Source organism: Dama dama, chromosome 9 (assembly GCF_033118175.1).
Source record: "Dama dama isolate Ldn47 chromosome 9, ASM3311817v1, whole genome shotgun sequence".
Taxonomy (NCBI): Eukaryota; Metazoa; Chordata; class Mammalia; order Artiodactyla; family Cervidae; genus Dama; species Dama dama.
The window spans coordinates 42,099,973-42,125,263 of NC_083689.1; the positions used below are offsets into that span (position 1 = coordinate 42,099,973).

Below are 25,291 nucleotides of genomic sequence, written 5' to 3' on the forward strand. Positions count from 1 at the left end.
TGTCTGACTCTTTGTGACCCCATGAACCACCAGCTCCTCTGTCCATAGGATTCTCCAGGCAATGACACTGGAGTGGGTTGCTTTGTCCTCCTCCAGCAGGGGTCTTCCTGACCCAGGGACTGAACCCGCCACTCTTCCATCTCCTGCATTGGCAGGCGTGGGTTCTTTACCACTGTCTCCACCTGGGAAGCCCAGTCAGCAACAATAACTCCCTGTATTAGTCTGCTTGGGCTATCAAAACTAAGTACCACAGTTTGGGTGACTTAAACCACAGAAATCTATTTTCTCACAACTCTGAAAGTTTTAAGTCAGAGATTAAGGAGTCAGCACGGTTGGTTTTTGCTGAGGCTTCTCTCCTTGGCTTGTAGATGGCTATCTTCTCCCTGACTTCCTGTCATCTTCCTTCTGCAATTGTCTGTGCCCCAACCTCTTCTTACAGGGACACCAGTCCTAGTGGATGAGGGCCCACCCTAATGGCTGCACTTTATCTTATCTGCTTCTTTAAAGACCGCCATCTCAAATCCAGTCATATTTTAAGAGGTACTGTTGGGGGTGGGGGGGAGGTTCGGGGGGGTAAGCACTTGAACATACGAATTTGAGGAGGATACAATTCAGCCCATAACACTTCCCATTCCTCAACACTGCCATCTTTGAGAATGGGGAGTGCTCTACCTGCTGGGGTTGCTCAGAAGGTCTGATCTACCGCCAGGGCCACTAGTGGCCACCTTCTCACCCCAAGGAGATGGTGTCTGAAAATGACACAGGGAAGAGCTGAGAGATGGACAGAAACCCCTGAACCCAGATATACCTGACCTCTACTCTATCTCTAACCTCTCCATGCCAGTCGTATGAGCTAATATGTTTCCTCTTTGTTTCTTCATTTTAAACATAATTAAAAGAGTTAGTTAATGCAAGGAGCTTTTACACCAGTATGGCCCATATGTCCAGGAGGTGCAGGCCATACCCACAGGGCAGCTGTTCAAGTGGCAGAGTCTAGGGTCAAATCCGGGCCTCTCAGGATCTAGAGTGCCAGTCCCGACCCATCCCTTGGGATGCTCACGTGTTCACAGCACAGTGGGGACCAGGTGGTGCCCAAGTCTCCCACAGAGCCGATTCTGGGGCCACCCCCTGCCACTGCCCTTCCTGCAACATTCCAGAATTGCTGCTCTGGGAAGGGAGCTCCCAGAACAGACTGAGGGCTCCTGTCCTTTCAGCCCCGCGACGTAAAGCCCTGGAGCAGTTCCTCTCTTGTGATGGCTTTTCAGTACAGAGTGAGAGGAAGGTAGGGGACAGGGCAAGACAACAGGCCTCCTTCCCACCAACACTTCCTTGAAGGGCGGTCTGTAAGAACACAGGATGGGAAACAACTCAAATGTCCTTGGGGTGGAGGACAGGCCAGGTACCTCACAGGACTGCCCAACAGCCTGACAGGATTCCTCATTCAACCCAACATGGGGCAGCACTGCTCTCTGACCCATGGACTGACTGATTCAGACCATCTCAGAGGGAAGCTGCAAACCGAGAAGGCAACACACAACATGTTTGCTTGAAGCCAAGAGGGGAGCTACTCACTGCAGTGGATCTAAATGACCTCAAAAACTGAGCTGTCCAACTCTATAGCAACCAGTCACACATGGCAACTTAAGATTAAACAAGCTTTTGTAGAATTTAAGTACAATCGATTTACAATGTTGTGCTCATCTCTATTGTATAGTAAAGTGACTCAGTCACACACACACATACATTCTTTTTTTATATTCTTTTCCATCATGGCTTATTTATAATGCTATACATTAGGACCTTGTTTATCCATTCTAAAACAAAAATTTTAAATTCAGTTCGTTGGTTATAGTAGCCACATTTCAGGTGTTTGATAGCCCCACATGGCTAGCAGTAGCTGCTATATTAGCAGAGAGAAAGAACATTTCCATCATCACAGAAAGTTCTATTGGAAAGGACTGCTCAAAAGGACCTCAGCAAATGGGTAATGGGTCCCTGGAAAGGGGAGCAGGAGAAACAGGGCAGAAAGGGGGAGGGGAATTATTTTTCACATGTAATCTTTTGTAGTACTTGTAGTACACATATTATTTTCCTATTCAAAAATGAATATTTTAAAACTTTAAACACATTTGAAAACATTTAAGTACATAAGTAACATAAGAAAAGAAGATATTGGAATCCCCAGGGACACGGGTAAGCCACATGAATCTACAGCTTGGCACTCTCTGCTGAAGGAAGAGAAGTCTCTTCTGGGGCAGGTGTACGAGAAACAGCAGCCTCAGGGGGCTCCTGATGCAGCCCCACACACCTGATTCACACCTGGTGGTGCAGGAAGCTCCTGTGTCCCTTACATTTTGATCATCTCAGCAACTTCATAATTAGAGTGATTAATAGTCCCATTTATTTTAGTTTCCTGAGGCTGCCACAACTAAGGACCACAAACGAGGTGACTTAATATGACAGAAACCTATTCTCTCACAGTTCTGGAGGTCAGAAGTCTAAAACCAGGGTGTTGGCAGGGCTAGTTCCTTCTGAAAGCTCTGAGGGAGAACTGCATCCATGCTTCTCTCCAGTTTCTGTGGCTGCTGACAGTCCTGGGTTTTCCTGGGCTTGCAGAAGCATCACTCTGGCCTCTGCCTCCATCTTCCCATGGACTTCTCCTCTGGGTGTTTCTGTGTCTCAAATCGCTTAAACCTCTGTGTCTTATAAGAACACGCGTCATTGGTTTGGGGGCCTACTCTAAATCCTGGATGACCTCATCCCAAGATCCTTAATTAGGTCTGCAATGACCCTATTTCCACGTAAAGGTCGCATTTACAAGGATCAGGGGTTAGGACTGGGACATATCTTCTGGGGGGACACAATTCAACCTCAGCTATATTGTTTTATAGACAAAGAGCTCAAGGGCCTCTCACTTGCCTGAGGTCACAGGGCTAGTTCAGAGCACAGTTCAGCCTCTCATCCCACCACTGACTCCAGTAAGAGAAGAATCTTGACCTTCCAGCCCAAAGCCTACCCCTCCTTTCAGCCTCAGAGCTCCCCGAGCACCCACTTCACAATGGGCAATACACACAGAAGAGCCGCCCCCTTCTCTGGCCTGGCTTATCTGCCTGCTGCATCCTAGGATCTGACAAAAGACTACACTGTCTCCTGGGCCGTGGGAAGGAACTGGGCCCGGGGATCCGTGGGCATCTCAAATGAGATGGGGATCCAAGTTACAGAGGGTGGTCTCCGCGTCCAGATGCCAAAATTCTGGAGGGCAGATCAGAGCCAGAGAGAAAGGGAATGAGTTAAGCTTCTGGTATTGGAGGAAACAGTCTTTGTGCTTCTTATGGCAGAGGAGAATGTGCTAGCCTATGGGGTTTCACACTGATAAAAAGTTCTAGTCTGAAGGGCTCAGATCAATCCTCCAGCTCAAGATGACAGGAGAGAAAAAGCAGATGTGGACATGGGTGTGTACTGGGGCCTGACACAGGCTGTGATGCCACACCCCCTGGGCTGTGCTGACCTCACCAGCCAGGATGGCCTGGTTACAGACACAAGCCCCTCGGACAATGAATGACAGAACAGTGATGACCGGAGAGGGCAGGTCACCACGGTTCTGACCAGGCTTTCAGCCTCCATGCTCATACAAGAGACCTTCCTGATGGGTCAGGAGTCCCTGAGGCAAGACAGGACACAAGACTGTCTCCAGGTCCTGGCCTTTGACCTGTATTTCCTCCACAACATCAAAAAGGCCTGCAGAGCCCACTCCAGTATTGGAATCATTTGCTGATACAAACAGTGAATGGCTGACCAAGATTTGGACCTGGTTTGGATATTTTTGGGAGCTCCAAGTCCCCTCACTGCCTCCCTTCTCCCTCTCCATCTAGCATCTGTATTGATGATTTTCAAACTTTGAGTCAGCAACCCACAGCAAGGAACCCATTTAACATTGGCAATTGCAAATATAAATAGCTGAAACAAAAACTTCAATATTTTTATTCCAATCTCTGCTAGTTCAAAATTTCAGAACACTGGCTACAACCCACATAACTAATTTCATGTCTCATAAATGCATTGTGACTCCCAGGTTTGTTTGTTTGTTTTCGGCCACACTGCTCAGCTTGTGAGCTTTTAGTTCCCCAACCAGGGACTGAACCTAGGCCCTCAGCAGTAAGAGTGCTGAGTCCTAACCACTGGATCACCAGGGAATTCCCGGTGACTCCTAGTTTTTAAAAATCTCATCTACATAATTCACATGATTTCACATCCATACAATACTCAGAACAGGGAAGGAACAAAAGGGATTATTTTATACATTTTGCAGATCAGCCAGAAATTCATTGATGGAACTGAAGTTTTTTCCCCCACTGAATTGCAACTTCTGACTTCCTGATCTGCTCATGATGTCATTACTTATCATGTCCTTTTCCATCCTATTAAAACCACAGAAAGAAAGTGAAAGTGAAGTCGCTCAGTGGTATCTGACTCTTTGAGACCCCATGGACTGTAGCCTGAAAGGCTCCTCTGTCCATGGGATTTTCCAGGCAAGAATACTGGAGTGGATTGCCATTTCCTTCTCAGAGTTCCTATCAAAGGCTAGCTCAAGCTCAACTCCCACTGGGTCCCCAGAGACTGAATTTCCACAGCACAGGTCCACCTTTGTACAAATCTCAGGGCATCTCCCAACCTGGAGATTACAACCATCAGTAAGCTTAGTTTCTGGACCAGGTGAAATGGCTTCAGAAATGCCCGGCAATTTGTCTAATGGAAGGCATGATAGCAAGGAACAGGGCGCCTTGGTTCAGCTCCTGTGTTCTCTCACCTTGTCTGGCATGGTGAGATGTCTGGGAAATGTTATGATTTTTCACTCACTCACTGGCATTATACACTGTTCTATGAGAGGGTAAATTTAAGCCCTAAAACCAGCGGGGCTGAGACTGCACCCTAAATTCTCAATCATAATATGTACAGAGCTCTACTGAGGACAACCAGAAGACCCAATATGGATCGGGATTTGAGTCACATGGACTAAGAACCAACAAATCCTCAATTCTAGTCACAGCCACCCTGATCTATACCATCAAAATCCAAGAGACATGATTATTTGAACAAATCAGATCATGTTCACAGCTCCTTTCCTCTTCCTGTACCATTATTCCATCTGTCTTCCCCCTTATGTTTGAAACAGAGCCAAAAACACAATATTAACACTGTGTGGATGGTTCATGCTTATTTCTCCATCTTTTTTTCCTCCATCTTTAAAAAGGGATGGCTGCTACTTTCCCAGCATTTGAGCCTTTAATATTAGTCATCTCAAAGAATTTTAGCTCCTCCACCAATACCACTGTCCTTATCTACCCAAGTCAGTTAATTTTGCCTGAATATTTATGACACACCTACCACTGAAGATATAGGAAGAAAGGATGATCCACAAGGTACCATAGATAGCTTGAAACCTGAGATGATTCTCTTGACCATGGCTTTGGCAGTTTTGAGCAGACAGGAGAGAGAAGGCCACGTCTCTAGAAGTCAGGAGCCAGCAAGGATTGAACATCCACTTACCTGGGGGGCAGACACAGTCTGTCGGTGCTTCTCGAACTGTCCGGAGCTTGACTGGTCCCTCCAACTTCTGAATCAGGAAGAAAAGGGGGGAAAAATAAGGATGAGTTTCGGACGACATGGGGTAGAAGTGGAAAAATCAGCAAAAGCCAATATGTGAAAGATCTATAGTGTTGGTGCTGGTGCTCTCAAGAACGGTTTTTAAAGGATCATTAAATTCTATAGGCAGGTTTAGAATGGGAGGAGAAACAGAAATAAACACTGAGCAATTACTTGGGAGTCCTTGAATAGAAAGTGGCAGGTTTCTGCTTTGTAACATTTTCAAATATAAATCCGGGAATGACAAAGGGACCTGCAGTCCTTGGTATGAAGACAGGAGGGCAGAGCAGAGGGAGGCCAGGTAGGGCCAATCAAAGCTTACTTCTGTAAGAGTTTTATAGTTTCTGGTCTTACATTAAGTCTTAATCTAAATTCATTCATCTTAATTAATCCACTTTTAGTGTATCTTTGTGTATGGTATTAGGAAGTGTTCTAATTTCATCCTTTTACACCAAAGTTGTCTAGTTCTCCCAGCACCACTTACTGAAGAGACTATCTTTTCTGCATTGTATATTCTTGTCTCCTTTATCAAAGATAAGGTACCCACAGGTGTACAGATTTATCTCTGGACTTTCTATCTTGTTCCATTGGCCTATATTTTTGCTTTTGTGCTAATACCATACTATCTTGATGACTGTAGCTTTGTAGTATAGTCTGAAGTCAGGAAGGTTGATTCCTCCAGCTCCATTCTTCTTTCTCAAGATTGCTTTGGCAATTCAGGGTCTCTTGTGTTTCCATACTAACTGTGAAATTTGTTGTTCTAGTTCTGTGAAAAATGCCATTGGTAATTTGATAGGGATTGCACTGAATCTGTAGATTACATTTAGTAGTAGAGTCATTTTCAATATTGATTCTTGGTGGAAATGTAAATTGATACAGCCACTATGGAAGACCATATGAAGACTCCTTTAAAAAGTAGGAATAAAACTACCATATGACCCAGCAATCCCACTACTAGGCATATACACTGAGGAAACTAAAATTGAAAAAGACACATGTACCCCAATGTTCATTGCAGCACTATTTACAATAGCTAGGATATGGAAGCAACCTAGATGTCCATCAACAGATGAATGGATAAAGAAGCTATGATACATACATATGATGGAATATTACCCAGCCATTAAAGGGAACACATCTGAGTCAGTTCTAATGAGATGGATGAGCCTATAGCCTATTATAGAGGGTGAAGTAAGTCAGAAAGAGAAAAACAAATATTGTATATTAATGCATATATATGGAATCTAGAAAGATAGTACTGATGAACCTATTCGCAGGGTAGCAGTGGAAACGCAACATAGAGAACAGACTTATGGATGCGGGACGTGGAGAGGAAGGAGAGGGTGGGATGAATGGAGAGAGTATGGAAACATATACACTACCCTATGGAAAAGAGACAGCCAATGGGAATTCGCTGTATGACGCAAGGAACTCAAACCAGGTCTCTGTAACACCCTAGGGGGGTGAAAGGGGGTGGGAGGGAGTTTCATGAGTGAGGGGACATATGTGTACCCATGACTGATTCATGTTGCTTTATGGCAGAAACCAATACAATATTGTAAAGCAATTATCCTTCAGCTAAAAATAAATAAATTTTAAAAAAGCTTACTCCTAATAGCTATCTCTGATCCAGAGACCACTCCCATTGAACCTCAAGGAGCCCCAGAGCCCCCTTGGCTGCAGCCCCTCTAAGCCCATAGGCTTCAGACCCACTGGCTTAGGCTTAATGCAACCTGATGATATTTCCCTTCTTTCTTACCTTGGCCTAGGAAATCTGGTTTAGTACAATTTAATAAGAATCTCTACACACGTCCAGCCCTGTGCTAGATTTGGCTGAAGGGAAAAGAATTACCATAGACATGTAGTCAAAAGTCACAGCTCTGCTACCATGACAACTCACAGTACAGCCCTGGCTTAATCATCACCTGGTGTGAGGACTGAATTATTGTCCCTGCTTCACAGACAGGTGACACAAGCTTGAAAAAATGAAGAAATTAATCTCCAATCCCATATCTGGATTTAGGGGAGTGAAGCAATTGACCCATAATCCCAAAACTAGCTAAGACTTGAGTCTTGACAAGAATATACAAAGTATTAACCTTTCTCTTGGGGAGAAAACAAAACAAAACAAAATAACTTCCTAAACATAAAGCAAAGCAAATTCCAAATTGTTAACTTGAGTTAAAAATGCATACCACCGAAAGAACAGCATGTATATTATCTATGGTGAAACAGATCACCAGCCCAGGTGGGATGCATGAGACAAGTGCTCTGGCCTGGTGCACTGGGAAGACCCAGAGGAATCGGGTGGAGAGGGAGGTGGGAGGGGGGATCGGGATGGGGAATACGTGTAAATCTCTGGCTGATTCATATCAATGTATGACAAAACCCACTGGAAAAAAAAAAAAATGCATACCACCACTAAAAGGGTTACTGAAGGTTCAGACCTTAAAATGTAATTTTTCTCAACAATAAAAATTAAAAAATGCAAGTACAAAGACCTGGAAAATAGCACAGCACACAAACTAAAATGTAATTTTTAAACCACTGTTTTAGAGGAAGTAAGAAAGGCACTCTCAGTCTTGAGCCCTTGACCACCAGGCCTGGAAATTTCACATAAGAAGGGGCTAAACAGGGAACTCCCTGAAAGTCCAGCAGTTAGGACTCCTCACTTTCACTGCTGAGGGCTTGGGTTCAATCGCTGGTTAGGGAACTAAGATGCTGCAAGCCATGTGGCACAGCCATCAGTCAATCAATAAATGGGGCTGAACAGGCCAGCACCAGGAGCCTGAGATAAAAAACATAATTAGGGTAGGCTCTGGTCGCTACAAAGCACTTTTCAAGTTCCACCTCCACTCTAACACACTAGCCTCGCCCTCACTTTCCAGATGGGCCACAAAGACTGACTGGGAAGAGCTGGAGTTAAGGTCAAGGTTTTAGAGCACTGGAGGATGTACGATTATGAACCCCGTGATAGAGGTGTTTGTGAAAGCAGTACCACGACAAAACTTCTCTATCCTCCCCATACCTTTTTAAGTGCCATCCCCTCCCTGCCACCAACCAAAGGCCTTGGCTTATCCCAGAAATCGGAACTTGGCTAGGCCTCTTAGCCCCAGGTTCTCAGCTCCAGACTCCCGCCTGTCACTCACTCCTGCTCAAACCTGAGGCCCTCTGCCTAGAACCGCCCACCTGGCTCAGAGCCACCCTGAGAGCAGCCCGGGGTGGCGGAGAACCTAAAGAGGTCTCCCCAAGGCTGTCACAGTCTCCTACCAGGTAAGCGACACCACCAGCAGCAGCAGATGCCACTCCCATCCCCAGCTCACCACGTGCCCTGGACTCCGAAGCATCCCGGCCACGCCCATCCTCACTGAACTGGAATGCTACAGAAGCTGCCCTGATGCAGGCACAAGATCAGGACCTCAGAACTCACTTTCCCCTCACTGTACTTGCAGGTACTATTACAGATTTCAAAATTCACTTGGATAAATAATCCAGCCTTTTAGTTTAAGCTAGTCAATTTGAACCAGAAGCTCTCATCTGTTTTTATCATTTCTAGAAAGACTAGAAACTACACCAGTTTCTTTTTTTTTTTTTCCCAGTAACAAAAGCATTTAATGCTAAAACACAATTCGCTTTCAACAAGTGCCATCACATCTGGGCAGCTCCCCAACGGGAAGGAGACTTTATCAAATGCTGATAGGAAACACAATTTCTTTTAAGCTACTCTTATCTTCAGACAAAAACTAAACAGAAGCCTATTGAAGAGAGGGGGAAAAAATGTATTGTTAAGGCTAGTAGATGGGATCATAAATAACTGATTGAGTTTTTGTTTCGTTATTTATTCTAACTCCTTCTGTGTATTTGTTTTTCTGGATTAGATGATGAATCCGCAAAATTTTATCTCTTAGTCCTCTACTCTTTCCTCATTTTAGAGTCCCTAATTCTGGAGTTGAAACAACCTGACTAGGAACACAAAAGTGAAATGTCTGTATTAGAAACCCAATCCCATAATCTTTATTTTAATGCCTTTTCTTTAAATTCCTGAGAAAATCTTTTGTGTCCTGTTTTGTAAAAATGACTCAAAAGCCTCAACTTTTTATATGTACCCCAGCATCTGCCAACAATATGGTCTTGGTTTTACATATGCAAACAAGTCCTAACTCCAAAAGTAAATAAAGAATGAATTTCTGAGAAAAGACTCAAGACTTTGGGAGTTCCCTCCAAAAGAACTGAGGACAACTTGGCGTTGGGGGAAGGGGTGGTGAGAGTTGGGAGAAAACTAATCAGGGAAAATCATGGTTTCCAAATTTTCAGATGGTAAAATTTATCGGTGATCTATTGAAGCATTAGTCTCAAACACTTCATCAGTTATTTGATCACACCCCTGAACAGCTGCCTTTTGATGAAATAAAGATTAATATACAAAAGGGATTACATGATTTATTTCTGTAAAACGCTACAAATAAAGCCACAAAGGCATTCCTATCCTTTGACAGAAAATTCCTACTCTAGGAAGTATATCCCAAGGAAATTAATCATTAGGAGCAAAAAAATTATATTCATGATTTGCTGCCCTGCAAAACAGTGGGTATATTTTAGTGAAGGATGATGAATCCCCTTCATGAAACTGTCATATCTTCATGAAAAATCGTTAGGAAGACTATGTAGCAACACAGAAAAATGTTCATGATACAATAAATAATGTTTACATCTGTGTAAAAATGCAGCCATGGGATGGCAGCACCTACCAAAACATCTACCCACTTGGGTGTATGGATCATGGTGATTTACTTTTTAAAAAGTTTTTTCCATGTTGTATATCTTATAAGTGGAAAAAAAAATCCTGGGGAGGAGAAAAGCCAAAACGAAGCCCCAAAATTTCCTTGCCTAGGGCAATTTTTGAGTGACAGACATGATTCCGTCTTCTCAGGAAGCCCGAATTTCAGGATCAACCCTGATAAAACACACAGGCACCACAAACACCAGAGGAAGGCTTGCAGAAGATCAATGCCCTGCTATAGTCACATCCTCTCTGCCTTCCTTCCAACCGCTGTAGGGAAGGGCCCATGGGTACATTCTTATAACCAGCAGCAACTCAAGACAGCAGCATATCCTGGCCTCTTTAACAGTCTTTTTTAACATTCCACCATGGTCATGATGATTTTGGTGATGATAAGGTAACAAATATAAAGTATTATTACCATCAAGTTTATTGATTACTTATTATGTGCCAGGTACTGTGCCCTACAACTGTTATCTTACTGAGTCCTCCCAAGAACCCCATGAAGATAGGACAAGTTTTAGACTCATTTACAGATGAGAAAATTAAGACTCAGAGGAATGTAAGCGTCAGGACTGGACTTGAATCCTGGTATCAACTAACTTCAATCACAAAGTAAGACAACCTCTGTTTACAAGCACTTTTCATGTCTAATAAAAAAGAGTTTCTATAAAAAATCCAAGCCATACAAAATGACAGAGACAGAAACTAGGTCAATAGTTGCCAAAGGTTGAGGGAGCAGGAGGAATGAAGCACAAAGAGACTCATGGAGGAGCTGTGAGGTGAGAGAACTGTTCTGTATGGTGCTGGGATGACGGATATACTCCATGCATTTGTCAAAAACTATTGGACCATACATCACAAAGAGGAAACTTTAATGGATACAAATTTTTAAAAAATTGACAAGGATGTTGAAAAAGTCCAGGATGGAATGCAGGCTAAGACAAATTAATGTAACTATATTAAAATTACATGATATAACCTCACTGAAAGTCATTGGGAAAAACGTGCAGCTGACCCAAGTCACTTTGCAAAACAGTGTTTCAATTGAGAACTATGGGCTGAAGACCAAAGGAACTGCCCATAAAGGCAATACTCTGGTAGGTATAATTGTTTCACACAGGGGTATAGGGTGGCAATTTTGAAATCACTATGCATATATATTGGAGTTGAGCAAATAAGTAAACTATGGGTAATGAGAGTCAGGTTTCTCGCTGTCCGAGAAAGAAGTTATAAATAAGCAAAGGGGGAAAGCTGAAATGAACAGTGTGGTGCTGGATTAGTCAGAGACATCACTATGAGGTCATGCTTATGTTATGCACACAGATGCATAGAGAAATAATTACAGTTATGTGAATATAAAAGAGTATACATGTATTCTTTGTGCCTTTGCTGTCTGCAGAGAAGACCTACAACCAATGACACCCTAGTAGCAATAAGCACATTCAGCACCCAGATCTTGGTTTCTAAACACCATTCTCCAATGAAAAGAACCATGACTCCTTGGAGTCTCCTTGGAGACTGTTTCTAGAGCCAGGGCAGGAAAAATATAAGATAAGCCTGGAGTATCTTGTAGTATCAAAAAATAAGGAAACGCTTTAAGGGTGGGTAGGGCAGGTACATCAAAGAAACAAGAGAAAGTGAAAGAATTCAGAATGGCCAAAGCTGGAACAAGTTAAGCCACAAAATAAATGACGGAGTATTGAATTAAAATCTAAATAAAAAATTAAATACCCATGAGTCCATACTGATATAAATGATTGGATAAATAAACAAATAGGGGAAACAGACAAATCTTTCTTACAGAAGAATTCTAAGTAATATATGTAGATACTTCTGTCCCCAGGAGGTAGAGCTAAATTCGCCTCTCCTTGAGTATGGCCTGGACTTAGGAACTTACGTCCAAAACGCAGAGTAGGAAAAGGAAAACAGTAACTTTATAATGGAGAAATCTAGCATATACCACTTTAATCAAGTGATCAAGGTTAATGTCAACAGTGATGGGTCATGTTGACATCACAGGCCACTGACATGATGTCATGACAGTGGCAATCCACCCGATTGGTATTTCCCCAAACACTGAGAACTCAGTCCAATCGTGAGAAGCATCACACTAGCCCAAACTGAGCAACATTCTACACAATATCTGACCGATATGCCTTCAAATTGTCAAAGTCATAAAAAGCAAGAAAAGACTGAGCAGGTGTCATAGATCAGAAAAGATAAGACAACTAAATGCAATGTGGTCTCCTGGATGGGATCCTGGAATAGGAAAAGAACATTAGAAGAGCAACTGGTGAGAAGATCTAAATGCAGTCTGTGGTTCACTTAAAAAATGGGTACTGATCCTTGGTGGTCCAGTGGTTAAGACTTCATCTTGCAATACAGGAGGTGCAGGTTGGCTCCCTGGTCGGGGAGCTAAGATTCTAAGATCCCACATGCCTCAGGGCCAAAAAACAGAATGTTAACAATAGAAGCAATATTGTAACAAATTCAATAAAGACTTTTAAAAAAAATGGGTAGCAGAATTACAGTCACTTGCCACTGATTATGGCTCAGCTGGTAAAGAATCCACCTGCAGTGTGGGAGACTTGGGTTCAATCCTTGGGTTGGGAAGATCCCCTGGAGAAGGGAATGGCTACCGACTACAGTATTCTGGCCTGGAGAACTCCATGGGCTGTATAGTCCATGGGGTCACAAAGAGTTGGACACAACTGAGCGACTTTCACTCATCACTGATTAGGATATAACTTTGCTATTTTCTATAACAGATTATTCTTTTTTAAAAATTAAGACAAAACTCACATAGCATAAAGTTAACCATTTTAAAGTGAAAAATTAAGTAGCCTTTAGGGAATTCATAATGTTGGGCAACCACCCCTTTTATGGAGTTCCATCTAGTTCCAACATATTACCGTTACTCCAAAAGGAAATCCTGTACCCATCAAGCAGTAGCTTCCCTTTCCTCCCTCCTCTTAGTCACAAATCTGCTTTCCATCTCTATGGATTGACCTAATTTTGATATTTCACATAAACAGAATCACACAACACATAACCTCTTGTGTCTGGCTTCTCTCACTTACCAAAACGTTTTTCAGATTCATTCACTTTGTATCATGTGTCAGTACTTCATTCCTTTTACAGCTTAATAGTACTATAGTACTACATTTGTATATACATACCACAGTTTGTTTATCCACATATTCTGTGATGATCATGTAGGCTGTTTCTACCTTCTGGCTATTGTCAGAAGTGCTGCTCTGAACATAAATTTATGTGCATATACTGTTTGAATCCTTTAAAATTCTTTTGGGTGTATATCTAAGAGTGGAATTGCTGGGTCATATAGTAACTCCATATTTAACAATTTGAAGACCCACCAAAATTTTCCACAGTGGTTGAACCAATTGACATTCCCACCAGCGGTGTATGAAGATCCATCCTCACTAACAGATCCTAATGGATGTGAAATGGTATCTCATTATGGGTTTGACTTGCATTTCCCTAATGACTAATGATGCTGAGCACCTTTCCATGTGCTTGATGACTATCTGCATATCTTGTTTGAAGAAATGTCTGTTCAAGCTGCTTGTCCATTTTTAAATTGGGTTGTTTGTCTATTGTTTAGCTATAAGAGTTCTTTACATATTTGGATACTATATCCTCATCATATATATGATTTGCAAATATATTCTCATAAAATCAATCCATTCTTGATCAGAATTCTAACTATCTCCAACTGAACCACAGTATGAGAGTGTGACAAGCACCCTGACAACTGGAGGTGATGGGAGAGGTCCATGGCTTCATGCTGGCCCTCACATGAGTCTTTCATTTTTCACATTCATTTTTATTGAGATCTTTCCAGATGAATAGTAGGTTATTGTTACTCATGAATTTGACCTGGTTCTTTTTAGTTAATAGCAATCATATTCATTTCCCATGGTTGCATAACAAATTTCCACCAAATCAGAAGTTTTTGAAACAACAAAAATTTACTATCTTAATAGTTTATGAGATCAGAAGTCCAGACACAGATGAACTTGGTTCTCTGCTCAGGGTCTCAAAAGGCTAAAATCAATGTGCCATCTCAGTGTTTCTGCACCTCTGGGTCCTCTTTCAAGTTCATGTGGTTCCTTGTGATCTGAGGCCTCCAGTCCTTGCTGCCAGTTCTTGCCATGTGGTCCTGTCCACAAACCCTCTCATGCTTTAGGGAAGGGTCCAATCTTTTTTAAGGACTCACATAATTAAATTAACTCAGACCCACCAAGGATACACTTTTAAATTAACCCAGTTAACTGATTAGTAACTCAATCATAGGTTGAGTAACTCAATTTTATCATCATAATCACAGGTTCTGCCTACACTCCTGGGGAGGGAATTATACAAAGTGCGTACAACAAGGAATGGTAATCTTAGGAGCAATCTTAGAATTCTGCCTTCCAGAGTATTGCATCACATTTAATTTTTTACTTTTGACAAATGTACTATGGTTATGTGGGATTTCCAAGTAGTGCTAGTGATAAAGAAACCACCTGCCAATGGAGGAGACATAAAAGATGTGGGTTCAGTCTCTGGGTTGAGAAGATCCCCTGGAGGAGGGCATGGCAACCCACTCCAGTATTCTTGCCTGGAGAATCTCATGGAGAGAGGAGCTTGGTGGGCTACAATCCATAGGGTTGCAGAGTCGGACACGACTAAAGTGACTTAGCATGCATGCACTGTGGTTATGTATGCACGTACAATGTTTCTGGTGGTGGTTTAGTCACTAAGTCGTGTCCAACTCTTGTAATCCTATGGACTATAGCCTGCCATGTTCCTCTGTCCATGGGATTCTCCAGGCAAGAATACTGGAGTGGGTTGCTATTTCCTTCTCCAGGGGATCCTCCTGACCCAGGAGTTGAACCCAGGTCTCCTGCATTGCAGGCAGATGACCAACTGAGCTATCAGGGAAGCCCACAATGTTTCTACACACAATCTAAAATTATTCTAAAAAATCTTTAAGGCTATATCACGTTTTTCTTCTTCTAGGCAAGATGGAGTAGGAATGATTAGATTTACCTTCCTGCCTAAACCAATGTCAAAAATCCAAACAACAACAATAGAAAAAAATCCCACAAACAAAACAATGAAGCAATGGTTTTGAAGATATTAAGATAAAGCAAGGAAGGCGAATGATCCTCAAAGACACAGGAAAAAAACACTACTCTGGCTTCCTGCCTGGAAAGAGTTTTCTAGGCTGTGGCACAAGAAGAAGAGATACAGGTGGAAGCTGGCAGCTAGGAGTCCAGGGATACCAAGGTAGCTAGAGTTTGCAGAACAAAGGGCCTGGTAGGTGAGAGCTGCATACAGAAAACCACGGAGGCCATCAAGCGTCTTCATTGGGTATTCAGCAGAGGGCACATGTGTGTGAAGAAACAACCTGAGGCAAGGAAAGGATTAGCGGGAACAGTGCCCAGCTCTCACACGGGGCTGGGAAGAGCACCAGTTATGCCATTGAGCAGGGTACCAAGAAGGGTCCTGCCTCAGGGGTAAGGGATAATCAACTCTACACTAAATATAGCTCTGACTCCACCTAATGGATCTTAAAAACAAAATCCCCAAAGATTCAACTATTTCCAAGTAACAATTATGACCTAACAAAGCTCATGAATATTGATAGAAAAATAAAAATATCCAGCACCTAGAGAGGTAAAACTCATAATGTCTGGCATATAATAAGAAATTTTCAGCAGGACAAACAGGCCCCATAATAAGGAGAAAAAAATCAGTTAATTGAGAATGACCCACAACTGCCATAGCACACAAAGACCTTAAAACAAGGATTGGAACTGTGTGGTCTATGTTCAAAAAGTTAAGTGGAGACATCAAAGATAATAAACAACCTAAACTGAAATTCTAGAGATGAACACTATGAAGTCTGAGATGGAAAAGAAGACAAAAAGGATTAATGGAAGATTAAACATTACAGAGGAAAAATTAGTAAACAGTAATAGAAACTATCCAAAGTGAACACAGAGAGAAAGAATTATTTTAAAAAGAAAGTATGTCAGTGAGCTTTTGGATTCAAGTGGCCTTATATGTGTGTAATTGGAGTTCCATAAAGTAGAGGAGAAAAAAAGCATCTGAAGAAGAAATGGCGAAGAAATTTTTCAAATTTTGATGAAAACTATAAACTCACAGATTCAAGAATCTTAATGAAACTTAGGCAAAAGAGACATGAAGGAAACGACACCAAGGCATCACATAATTGGATTCCTTAAAACCAGGGATAAAAAGAGTCTTAAAAGCACCCCCCAGAAAAGACATACTATATGAACAAATGAAACTTACATATACTGCTGGTAGGAATGTAAAATGACAAGATGGTTTTGAACAAGAGTTTGGTAGTTTCTTAAAAAGTTAATCACACATCTATCAGACAATGAACCATTCTACTCCAAGGTATTTATACCCAAGAGAAATTAACGTATACTCCATACAAAGACCTGTACATGAATGTTCATAGCTGCTTTATTTGTAACAGCCTCCAACTGAAATAATCGAAATATGCACTCACAGGTGAAAGGATTAAAAAGTTGTGGTAAATCCATATAATAATAGTTAACGGAAAAGAATGAACAAACAATGTATGCAAAAGTATCCAAGAGTCAATAATCATACTGAGTGAAAGAAAGCAGATTTCCCTCCCCACCCCCAAAGAATGCATACTGTATGATTCCATTCATATAAAAATCTTACAAAAAGGAAAACTAATCAATTGTGAAAAGAAATCAGCAATACCTGGGTGGCAGGTGGGAAAGAATGGAAGGGACAGAATTCAAGGAAGAAAGAGGAAAAAGTTTTGAGGGTCACGGGCTTGGGCATGTTCACTATCTTGACTGTGGAGATATACAGGTGTACACATGTGTCAAAATGTAGCAAATTACACATTTCATATATATGAAGTTCATTATATGTCACATATAACCTAACAAAGGCCAGAGGACAAGGATGCCCAGGCCCTTGGGTCCCGTGGGCTTGGCTGGCTGGCGGGGCAGGAATCCTGGGCTCAGGAGGCATCCGTTCACCACCCCGAGCCTCAGCTTCCACCACAGTGCCAGGTAAACATCCCAGCAGAGCCAGGTAAAGACAATGAGAACATCTAGCCCAACCCAGGCATTTGGCAGGAGCTCAGAAACTTTTCTCTAAAGAATGTGAGTTTAATGGGTGACTTCCATTGGCATGCTGAATGACTCTTATAAACCACATTGGCAAACATTTCCTTAAGGGTCCTTGTTCAGTCCCAAAATGCGTAAGTGTGTTTTGAAAGGTGTGGTCTGCAAACAAAATGCAAGTCTCCAGTAATCGTTAATTCATGTTCCCATTCAATATTTTTCAAAGACACACACATCACTTCCCATCAGAACCCCTCTTCTAAGGTTCATTACACCAGTGTGACAGCAAGAAATACCACCAACTATGTGAGCTATGTGAGGGGGATGGACAATTTCCATCATGGCTTTGTTTTTCTTTTTCTTTCTAGCCGCACTGTGTGACTTGTGGGGTCTTTAGTTCCCCAACCAGGGAACGAACCTGGGCCCTTGGCAGTGAGAATGTGGAGTCCTAGCCACTGAACCAGGGAATTCCCTCCATCACGGCTTCTGACATGTTGAAGAGAGCACTCAGGCTGCTCCCATGTGGGGCCTCCAAGCCTTCTCCACACCACAGGCCAGCTGCCATGTCAGGCCTGCTTTAATCCCCACACTGGGTTCCACCTGTTCTTGCTGACCCCTGCCCTCTTGATCCTGTCCACAGTGAACATCTGGCATTTCTTGATGTGTTAAGTCTAATTAGATGGTGGTGGGTTGAATCATGTCCCCTGCCAAAATTCATGTGCTACAGTCCTAACCCCCAGTCCTTCAGAGTGTGTCTGCATTTGTGATGGGGTTTTTAAAGAGATAATTAAGTTAAAATGAGGTTATTATAGTGAGCCCTGATCCAATATGACTGGTGTCCTCTTAAGAAGAGGAGATTCAGACACATATACACACAGAAGGAGGACCGTGTGAGGACCAGGGAGAAGATGGCCATCCAAGGAGAGAGGCCTCAGGACGAACCAGCCTGCTGACACGTGGATCTCAGACTTCGAGCCTTCAGAATGATGAGAAAAGAAACATCTGTTGTTTCAGCCACCCTGGCTGTGGTAATTTGTTAGGGCAGCGCCAGTACACTAAAACAGATGGGGTCCCCTCACTTACCCCTGCCCCACCCCACCCCACTTCCTCACTGTCCCCAAGGGCACTGCAGTGAGAGGAGGCGGTGAGGAGGCTGAAAGGGACTGACTGCCAGGCAGACTGAGACGTTTTCACCTTATGAGCCCACAGGCGTGAGAGGCACTGAGGGTCGATGGGGGTGAGGGAAGGGAGACACCTTTGAGCATATTCAAGAAGAGGAATGGGCAGAATGATCAGTAGCCAGACCCATCTGGAGCATGGACTCAGGGGGCACTAATTAAACAAAAGCCCACAAAGACATCCGCAGCAGAACCTGGACTGGCTGGGCTGAGTGACTGATACTATGGTGCTCCTTCCGGCTCAACTCATTCCTGGCCACTCCTAAGGTGTGAGCTTCATCACAGGAGCTGGAAGGAGGAGGAGGAACTGTCCCCAGGAAAGATGTGACACTGGTGTTAGCAGTCCTGGCAGCCCTGTGGCCAGGATCAGCCATGCGGGGAGTAGGTAAGGAGGGCAGGGCTGGCCCCTCGCCACCCAGGGAAGTCCGGGGAAGGGGCCTTACTGCATTCTCCTAGAAATGTAGTGAAGCAGACACCATCACCCTTTTTCCAGAGGAGGAAGCTGAGGCTTGGAAAGGTTGACTAATTTGTCCCAGGACACTGTGGTCAGTTTAGAGGTAGCTCCAGGCTCAAACCCAGGTCTCCCAGCTCTGAAGCAAAGGCTTGAGTTGTGCCAGGCTTCCAGGCAGGACGACTTCTGTGGGGAGGCAAGAGGTTAAGTTGGTCTCGTCCTTCCCACTTCCTTCCCAGCTCCCGTGTACACATATGTAGGAAAAAAGCAAATGAGCCAAGATGGCATGGTCAGGCTCTCTCGCCCCACATCCTCTTGCTCTTGCCCCGTGTTTTGTGAATAATGATTATGTAACAGATGAGATGATTTATAGCACTGCACGTGTGATATGAGATACTTGCTTGGCCACAGGCTACTTTTGTTCTGTAAGCATATATAAGTTCCACCTGGAAAGCCCTGGGGATGTTATTTTAGGAGAGGTTATGTTATGAGAGGTCATGTTATATCTGCTGCTACGACTGCTTTGCCAACCCAGAGAAAATAAACATGCCTGCAGTTCCTACGGCTCTTCGAGTTTTCTTCCAGCTTCCCTGCTCTCACCTTGCCTTACCCTGGGTTCAGCGAACAGTGCGCACAGTGAGATATCGTAAGAAAACTGGCGTAGTAGGCATGATCAGTGAGACAACATAACATCTGCATATGTGTATACACACGCTCATACATACCCCCACACATGCACACACTCACATTCATGTACATACTTAGATACATATGTGTACTCACATGTATACACACACAGGCCTCATGCTCACATGTGTGTATACTTGCTCATACACACATACACACCCATATGCATGCACACTCTCAGGCTCTCCCAGTCTGCACTGGCTCGCCCTCACACACACACACACATTCACCCTCACACACACACTCATCCTCACACACACACACTCACCCTCTCACACACACACACACTAATCCCAGTGCTGCGTAAACTTGTCCTTCATTCATCTGAACCAAAAGATGGGTGTGAACACAAGATGCTAACACCCCATACATCACACAGAAAAGCACAGTTAAGTAAATGGACAGACTCTGGTTTTTGCGTGATGATCCTCCTTGGAGGCCCTAGTTAAGTATCGATAGAATGTATTTAAATTGTCTTCTGAAAACACCAGAATTCTTTCCAACTACTTTATGATTTATTTCACAACATAAAGTTGGAAGCAAATTCTGTTTTAAAAGTTCACATTACCTATTGGATGGTACTCCTGCGTCTCCAATTTTGTGGCTACATCAGAAACATAAAGGTTTTCTCATTTACCAGTATGAATCGAAACAGATATGTGTGAGGCCTCTTAACTCATTAGTTTAATCATGAGCATTTGGAGTACTTGTGCCATACTGCATATTCATGAAGCAGACTTATTAACTAAAGCAACTAACTTATTAATTAAAGCAAACTTATTGGCTATTTGAGAGTACTTTCACAATGAAAATCCATCTAATAATTTTCATCAATAATTATATTTTTATTGTGATAAAAACTGAAATTTTTAATTTAAGTGGAAAAATCTCATTTTGCTCAAATGAGAGACTGAAAAAAAATGGGGCTATGAAACTAATGCAGTCTGCTTTTCTTCAACAACCAAGTCACATTTCACATCACTGACTCAGAGACTGGACATGTTGATACCTTTTTCTCTTCTGTGTGTCCTTAACAGGATGGCAGAACCCCAGTGGTAAAAAGATCTTAAGATCATGCTTGTAACCACAGGACCTCCTGTTCAATTAGCAGACAAAGACATTCCTTCTGGATTCAGTCAAAGAAGTATTCCAACAAAAAGAACCATTTTCAGGATGTATATGATGTGTTGAGCTCTTCAGACATATCAACTGGTTTAATCCCCACAGAAACCTTATGAGGCAAATACAATAATCCCCATTTAGTAGATGAGCAAGCTGAGGTTTGGAAAAACAACCATTTACCCAAGTCTGCACATCTGGGAGGGCTTCCCTGGTGGCTCAGTGGTAAGGTATCTGCCTGCCAAAGCAGGAGACGCCAGTTTGATCCTTGGGTCAGGAAGAGTCCCGGGAGAAGGAAATGGCAACCCATTCCAATATTCTTGCCTGGGAAATCCCATGGACAGAGGAGCCAGATGGTCTACAGTCCATGGGGTTGCAAAAGAGTTGGATACAACTCAGCGACTAAACAACAACAACAACACAGCTGGGAAATGGCAGAACTCAGATGTGAACACAGTTCTGCTTAAAGCTGAAGTATTCCCTGCCGCTCTACACATCAAACACCTGCAGAGGATGTCCACACTGACAGGAAAAGCTAAGGTACTGTTTCCATGGGGGGCTGCCGTGAGGCTGCAGAGCTGGGACTCAGTCAGGTCATCCAGGCTTGGGGGTACACTGCCAGCCCCACCTCGGGCTGGTCACTGCCCCTTCTGGGAGAGTGAAGCCTGTCTAGCAGGGGTTGGGATGGGGTTGTTAAGAAATACCACAAGAAAAAAAATAAATAAATAAATAAAATAAAAAGAAATACCACAAGAACGGATATGTGAACTTCTGTCCAAGGTGTATACCGGAAGGCCCTTAACCATTTCCCCTGTAGCCTCAGGAGTACACAGACATGCCTTTCTTTAAAACTATATCTGCAAGGAATTCTCTGGCAGTCCAGTGGTTAGGACTCTGAGCTTTCATCACTGAGGGTCTGGGTTCAATCCTGGTCAGGGAACTAAGATCCCACAAGTCACGCAGTATGGCCAAAAATAAATAATGTGTGCTTAGTCACTCAGTTGTGTCCAACTCTTTGCAATCCCATAGACTGTAGCTCACCAGGCTTCTCTGTTCATGGGATTCTCCAGGCAAGAATACTGGAGTGGGTTGCCATGCCCTCCTCCAGGGGATCTTCAAGACCCAGGGATCAAACCTAGGTCTTCCACATTGCAGGTGGATTCTTTATCATCTGAGCCAAAATAAATAATAAGATAAAATAAAATCTGGTAGGGCAGACATAGTATTTTTTAAAAAATTATATCTGCAAACTTATTTTTTTCTCCCAATGGTTGGTGCTTAGTACTGAAATATGTTTCCAGACATGATGAAGGGGCTGCTTTCTAAATGCCTGTGTCAACAGTTAAAGATTAATCCTGATCCTACACATAAAGAAAATCTATTGGAGAAGAGCTGGAGGTCCTGTGTGGCCTATGGAGAAGTTGACACTGTTACATTTGTTCACAGAACTAGAAATTGCATTGCAGACGGAGTGCAGTGCTCGGCTCCACAAAACTGCTTAAGGAGGATTCTGCACCAAATCAACAAGTGAGCCTAATTCTGAAATGAAATCTTCGGAGTTCTTCCAAATCTTATTTTCAGACTTCTTTATCATTTGCTTTTTGCCTTTGCTTTCAACAACAGCAGACCTAACTGACATAGAAGCTCAACCGAAAGACAGATTGAATCCACTTTTCCCATCATAAAACTTGAAGCCTGATTTAACAATTTGATTTAAATTTGATATAACAAAATCATTTAACAAAATGATTTAACAGTTTGGGAATTCCACAGGAGGATAAACATGTATGTCATGGACAAACTTGGATGTTCCAAAATCAAGACAAAATACAAAGCCCTAAAAATGATCCTTTTTAGGCAGTTGCTCTACATCATAAAAAATAATAGAGGAAGCCTTCCCCACAAAACCATCAGCTGTACTGTACCAACAAAGGTGTGAACTGCCCTAGGTGTCATGTTAATAGAGGGATGCAGATTCCACCTATGAAATCCTATGTGGTCATGAAACACGACCACAAGGACTGCACAGCACTTGGAAAAACGTTTTTGATAAAAAGGCTGAAATACACAGAGGCAAGGTGTAAATGGTGTGCACACTTAGAGATCTATGAATCTGTACATCCAAACAAAGACTGGAGAAAATCACGCAAAAGGTTACATAGTCCTTGTTTTAGGGTGGTGGGATCATCAATAATATTAACCATGTTAGATTAGCATACATCTTGGTTATTTAAATTTTTTAAAAAAGGATAAAGGGGAAGGGTTGCCAAGCAGGCATGCTAATTCCCAACACTGGGTCTAACATCCTAAGGGAGGATGAGTTGAGAAGTTCCTGAGCAAAGAGAAAGGGTATGAAAGAACCATATCTCCCACCAATACCTAACAATGCCTAGTGGGGGTCAGGAGTCAGAATTATAGGGGAAAAGGGGGAAATGTGTAGAAATCTGTGGTGAAAAAGAAGGCTCCCTGAAGGCACAGGATTACACCAAAGCTCTGTGGGGCCTTGACATGTAAGAACAGTGAGATGCAAGGCTCAGAGCTCACCCTGGGCTGCACAAAATATTCTGTCCAGCCCTCCCTTCTCTCCCTGAATCACCATGGCCCCTCCCCACAGGTTGAGCAGTGCTCTCAGCCCCACCTCACGCATAGAGAACTGAGGTTCTGGAGCAGCCTGGGCCACACAGCCAGCAGGTGGTAGAGGCTGCTATAAACTGAATGTTTGTGCCCCTCACTCCCTGCAATTCATGTGTTGAAACCTAATCCCCAATATGATGGTATTAGGAGATGGGGGCTTTGAGAGGGGGTTAGGACATGGGAGTGGAGCCCTTACAAATGGAATTAGTATGCTTATAAAAGAGACGCCAGCATCCCAGGTGTCTCAGTGGTAAAGAATCAGTCTGCCATTACAGAAGATGCAGCTTCCATTCCTGAGTCAGGAGGATCCCCTGGAGTAGGAAATGGCCACCCACTGCAGTATTCTTGCCTGGAGAATCCCATGGACAGAGGAGCCTGGTGGGCTACAGTCTCAGTTCAGTCGCTCAGTCATGTCCGACTCTTTGCGACCCCATGAATCACAGCGTGCCAGGCCTCCCTGTCCATCACAAACTCCCGGAGTTTACTCAAACTCATGCCCATCGAGTGGGTGATGCCATCCAGCCATCTCATCCTCTGTTGTCCCCTTCTCCTCCTGCCCCCAATCCCTCCCAGCATCAGGGTCTTTTCCAATGAGTCAACTCTTCGTATCAGGTGGCCAAAGTATTGGAGTTTCAGCTTCAGCATCAGTCCTTCCAATGAACACCCAGGACTTATCTCCTTCAGGATGGACTCGTTGGATCTCCTTGCAATCCAAGGGACTCTCAAGAGTCTTCTCCAACACCACAGTTCAAAAGCATCAATTTTTCAGTGCTCAGCTTTCTTCACAGTCCAACTCTCACATCCATACATGACCACTGGAGAAACCATAGTCTTGACTAGATGGACCTTTGTTGGCAAAGTAATGTCTCTGCTTTTTAAAATGCTATCTAGGTTGGTCATAACTTTCCTTCCAAGGAGTAAGCGTCTTTTAATTTCATGGCTGCAGTCACCATCTGCAGTGATTTTGGAGCCCCCAAAAATAAAATCTGACACTGTTTCCACTGTCTCCCCATCTATTTCCCATGAGGCGATGGGACGAGATGCCATGATCTTGGTTTTCTGAATGTTGAGCTTTAAGCCAACTTTTTAACTCTCCCCTTTCACTTTCATCAAGAGGCTTTTTAGTTCCTCTTCACTTTCTGCCATAAGGGTGGTGTCATCTGCATATCTGAGGTTATTGATATTTCTCCCAGCAATCTCAATTCCAGCTTGTGCTTCTTCCAGCCCAGCGTTTCTCATGATGTACTCTGCATAGAAGTTAAATAAGCAGGGTGACAATATACAGCCTTGACGTACTCTTTCCTATTTGGAACCAGTCTGTTGTTCCATGTTCTGTTCTAACTGTTGCTTCCTGACCTGCATACAGGTTTCTCAAGAGGCAGGTCAGGTGATCTGGTATTCCCATCTCCTACAGAATTTCCCACAGTTTATCGTGATCCACACAGTCGAAGGCTTTGGCGTAGTCAATAAAGCAGAAATAGATGTTTTTCTGGAACTCTTTTGCTTTTTCGATGATCCAGCAGATATTGGCAATTTGCTCTCTGGTTCCTCTGCCTTTTCTAAAACCAGCTTGAACATCTGGAAGTTCTCGGTTCATGTATTGCTGAAGCCTGGCTTGGAGAATTTTGAGCATTACTTTACC

At 43.1% G+C, this 25,291-nt stretch overlaps 1 protein-coding gene across 1 annotated transcript in view; it reads right to left on the minus strand.

Moving 5' to 3' along the window:
* Positions 1–25,291, minus strand: part of COL23A1 (collagen type XXIII alpha 1 chain) — a 377,053-nt gene that overhangs the window by 342,899 nt on the left and 8,863 nt on the right. Inside the window, exon 2 of the mRNA XM_061151083.1 lies at positions 5,548–5,614. Coding sequence (XP_061007066.1) covers positions 5,548–5,614 — 67 coding nt within the window. The remainder of the gene's footprint in view (positions 1–5,547; positions 5,615–25,291) is intronic.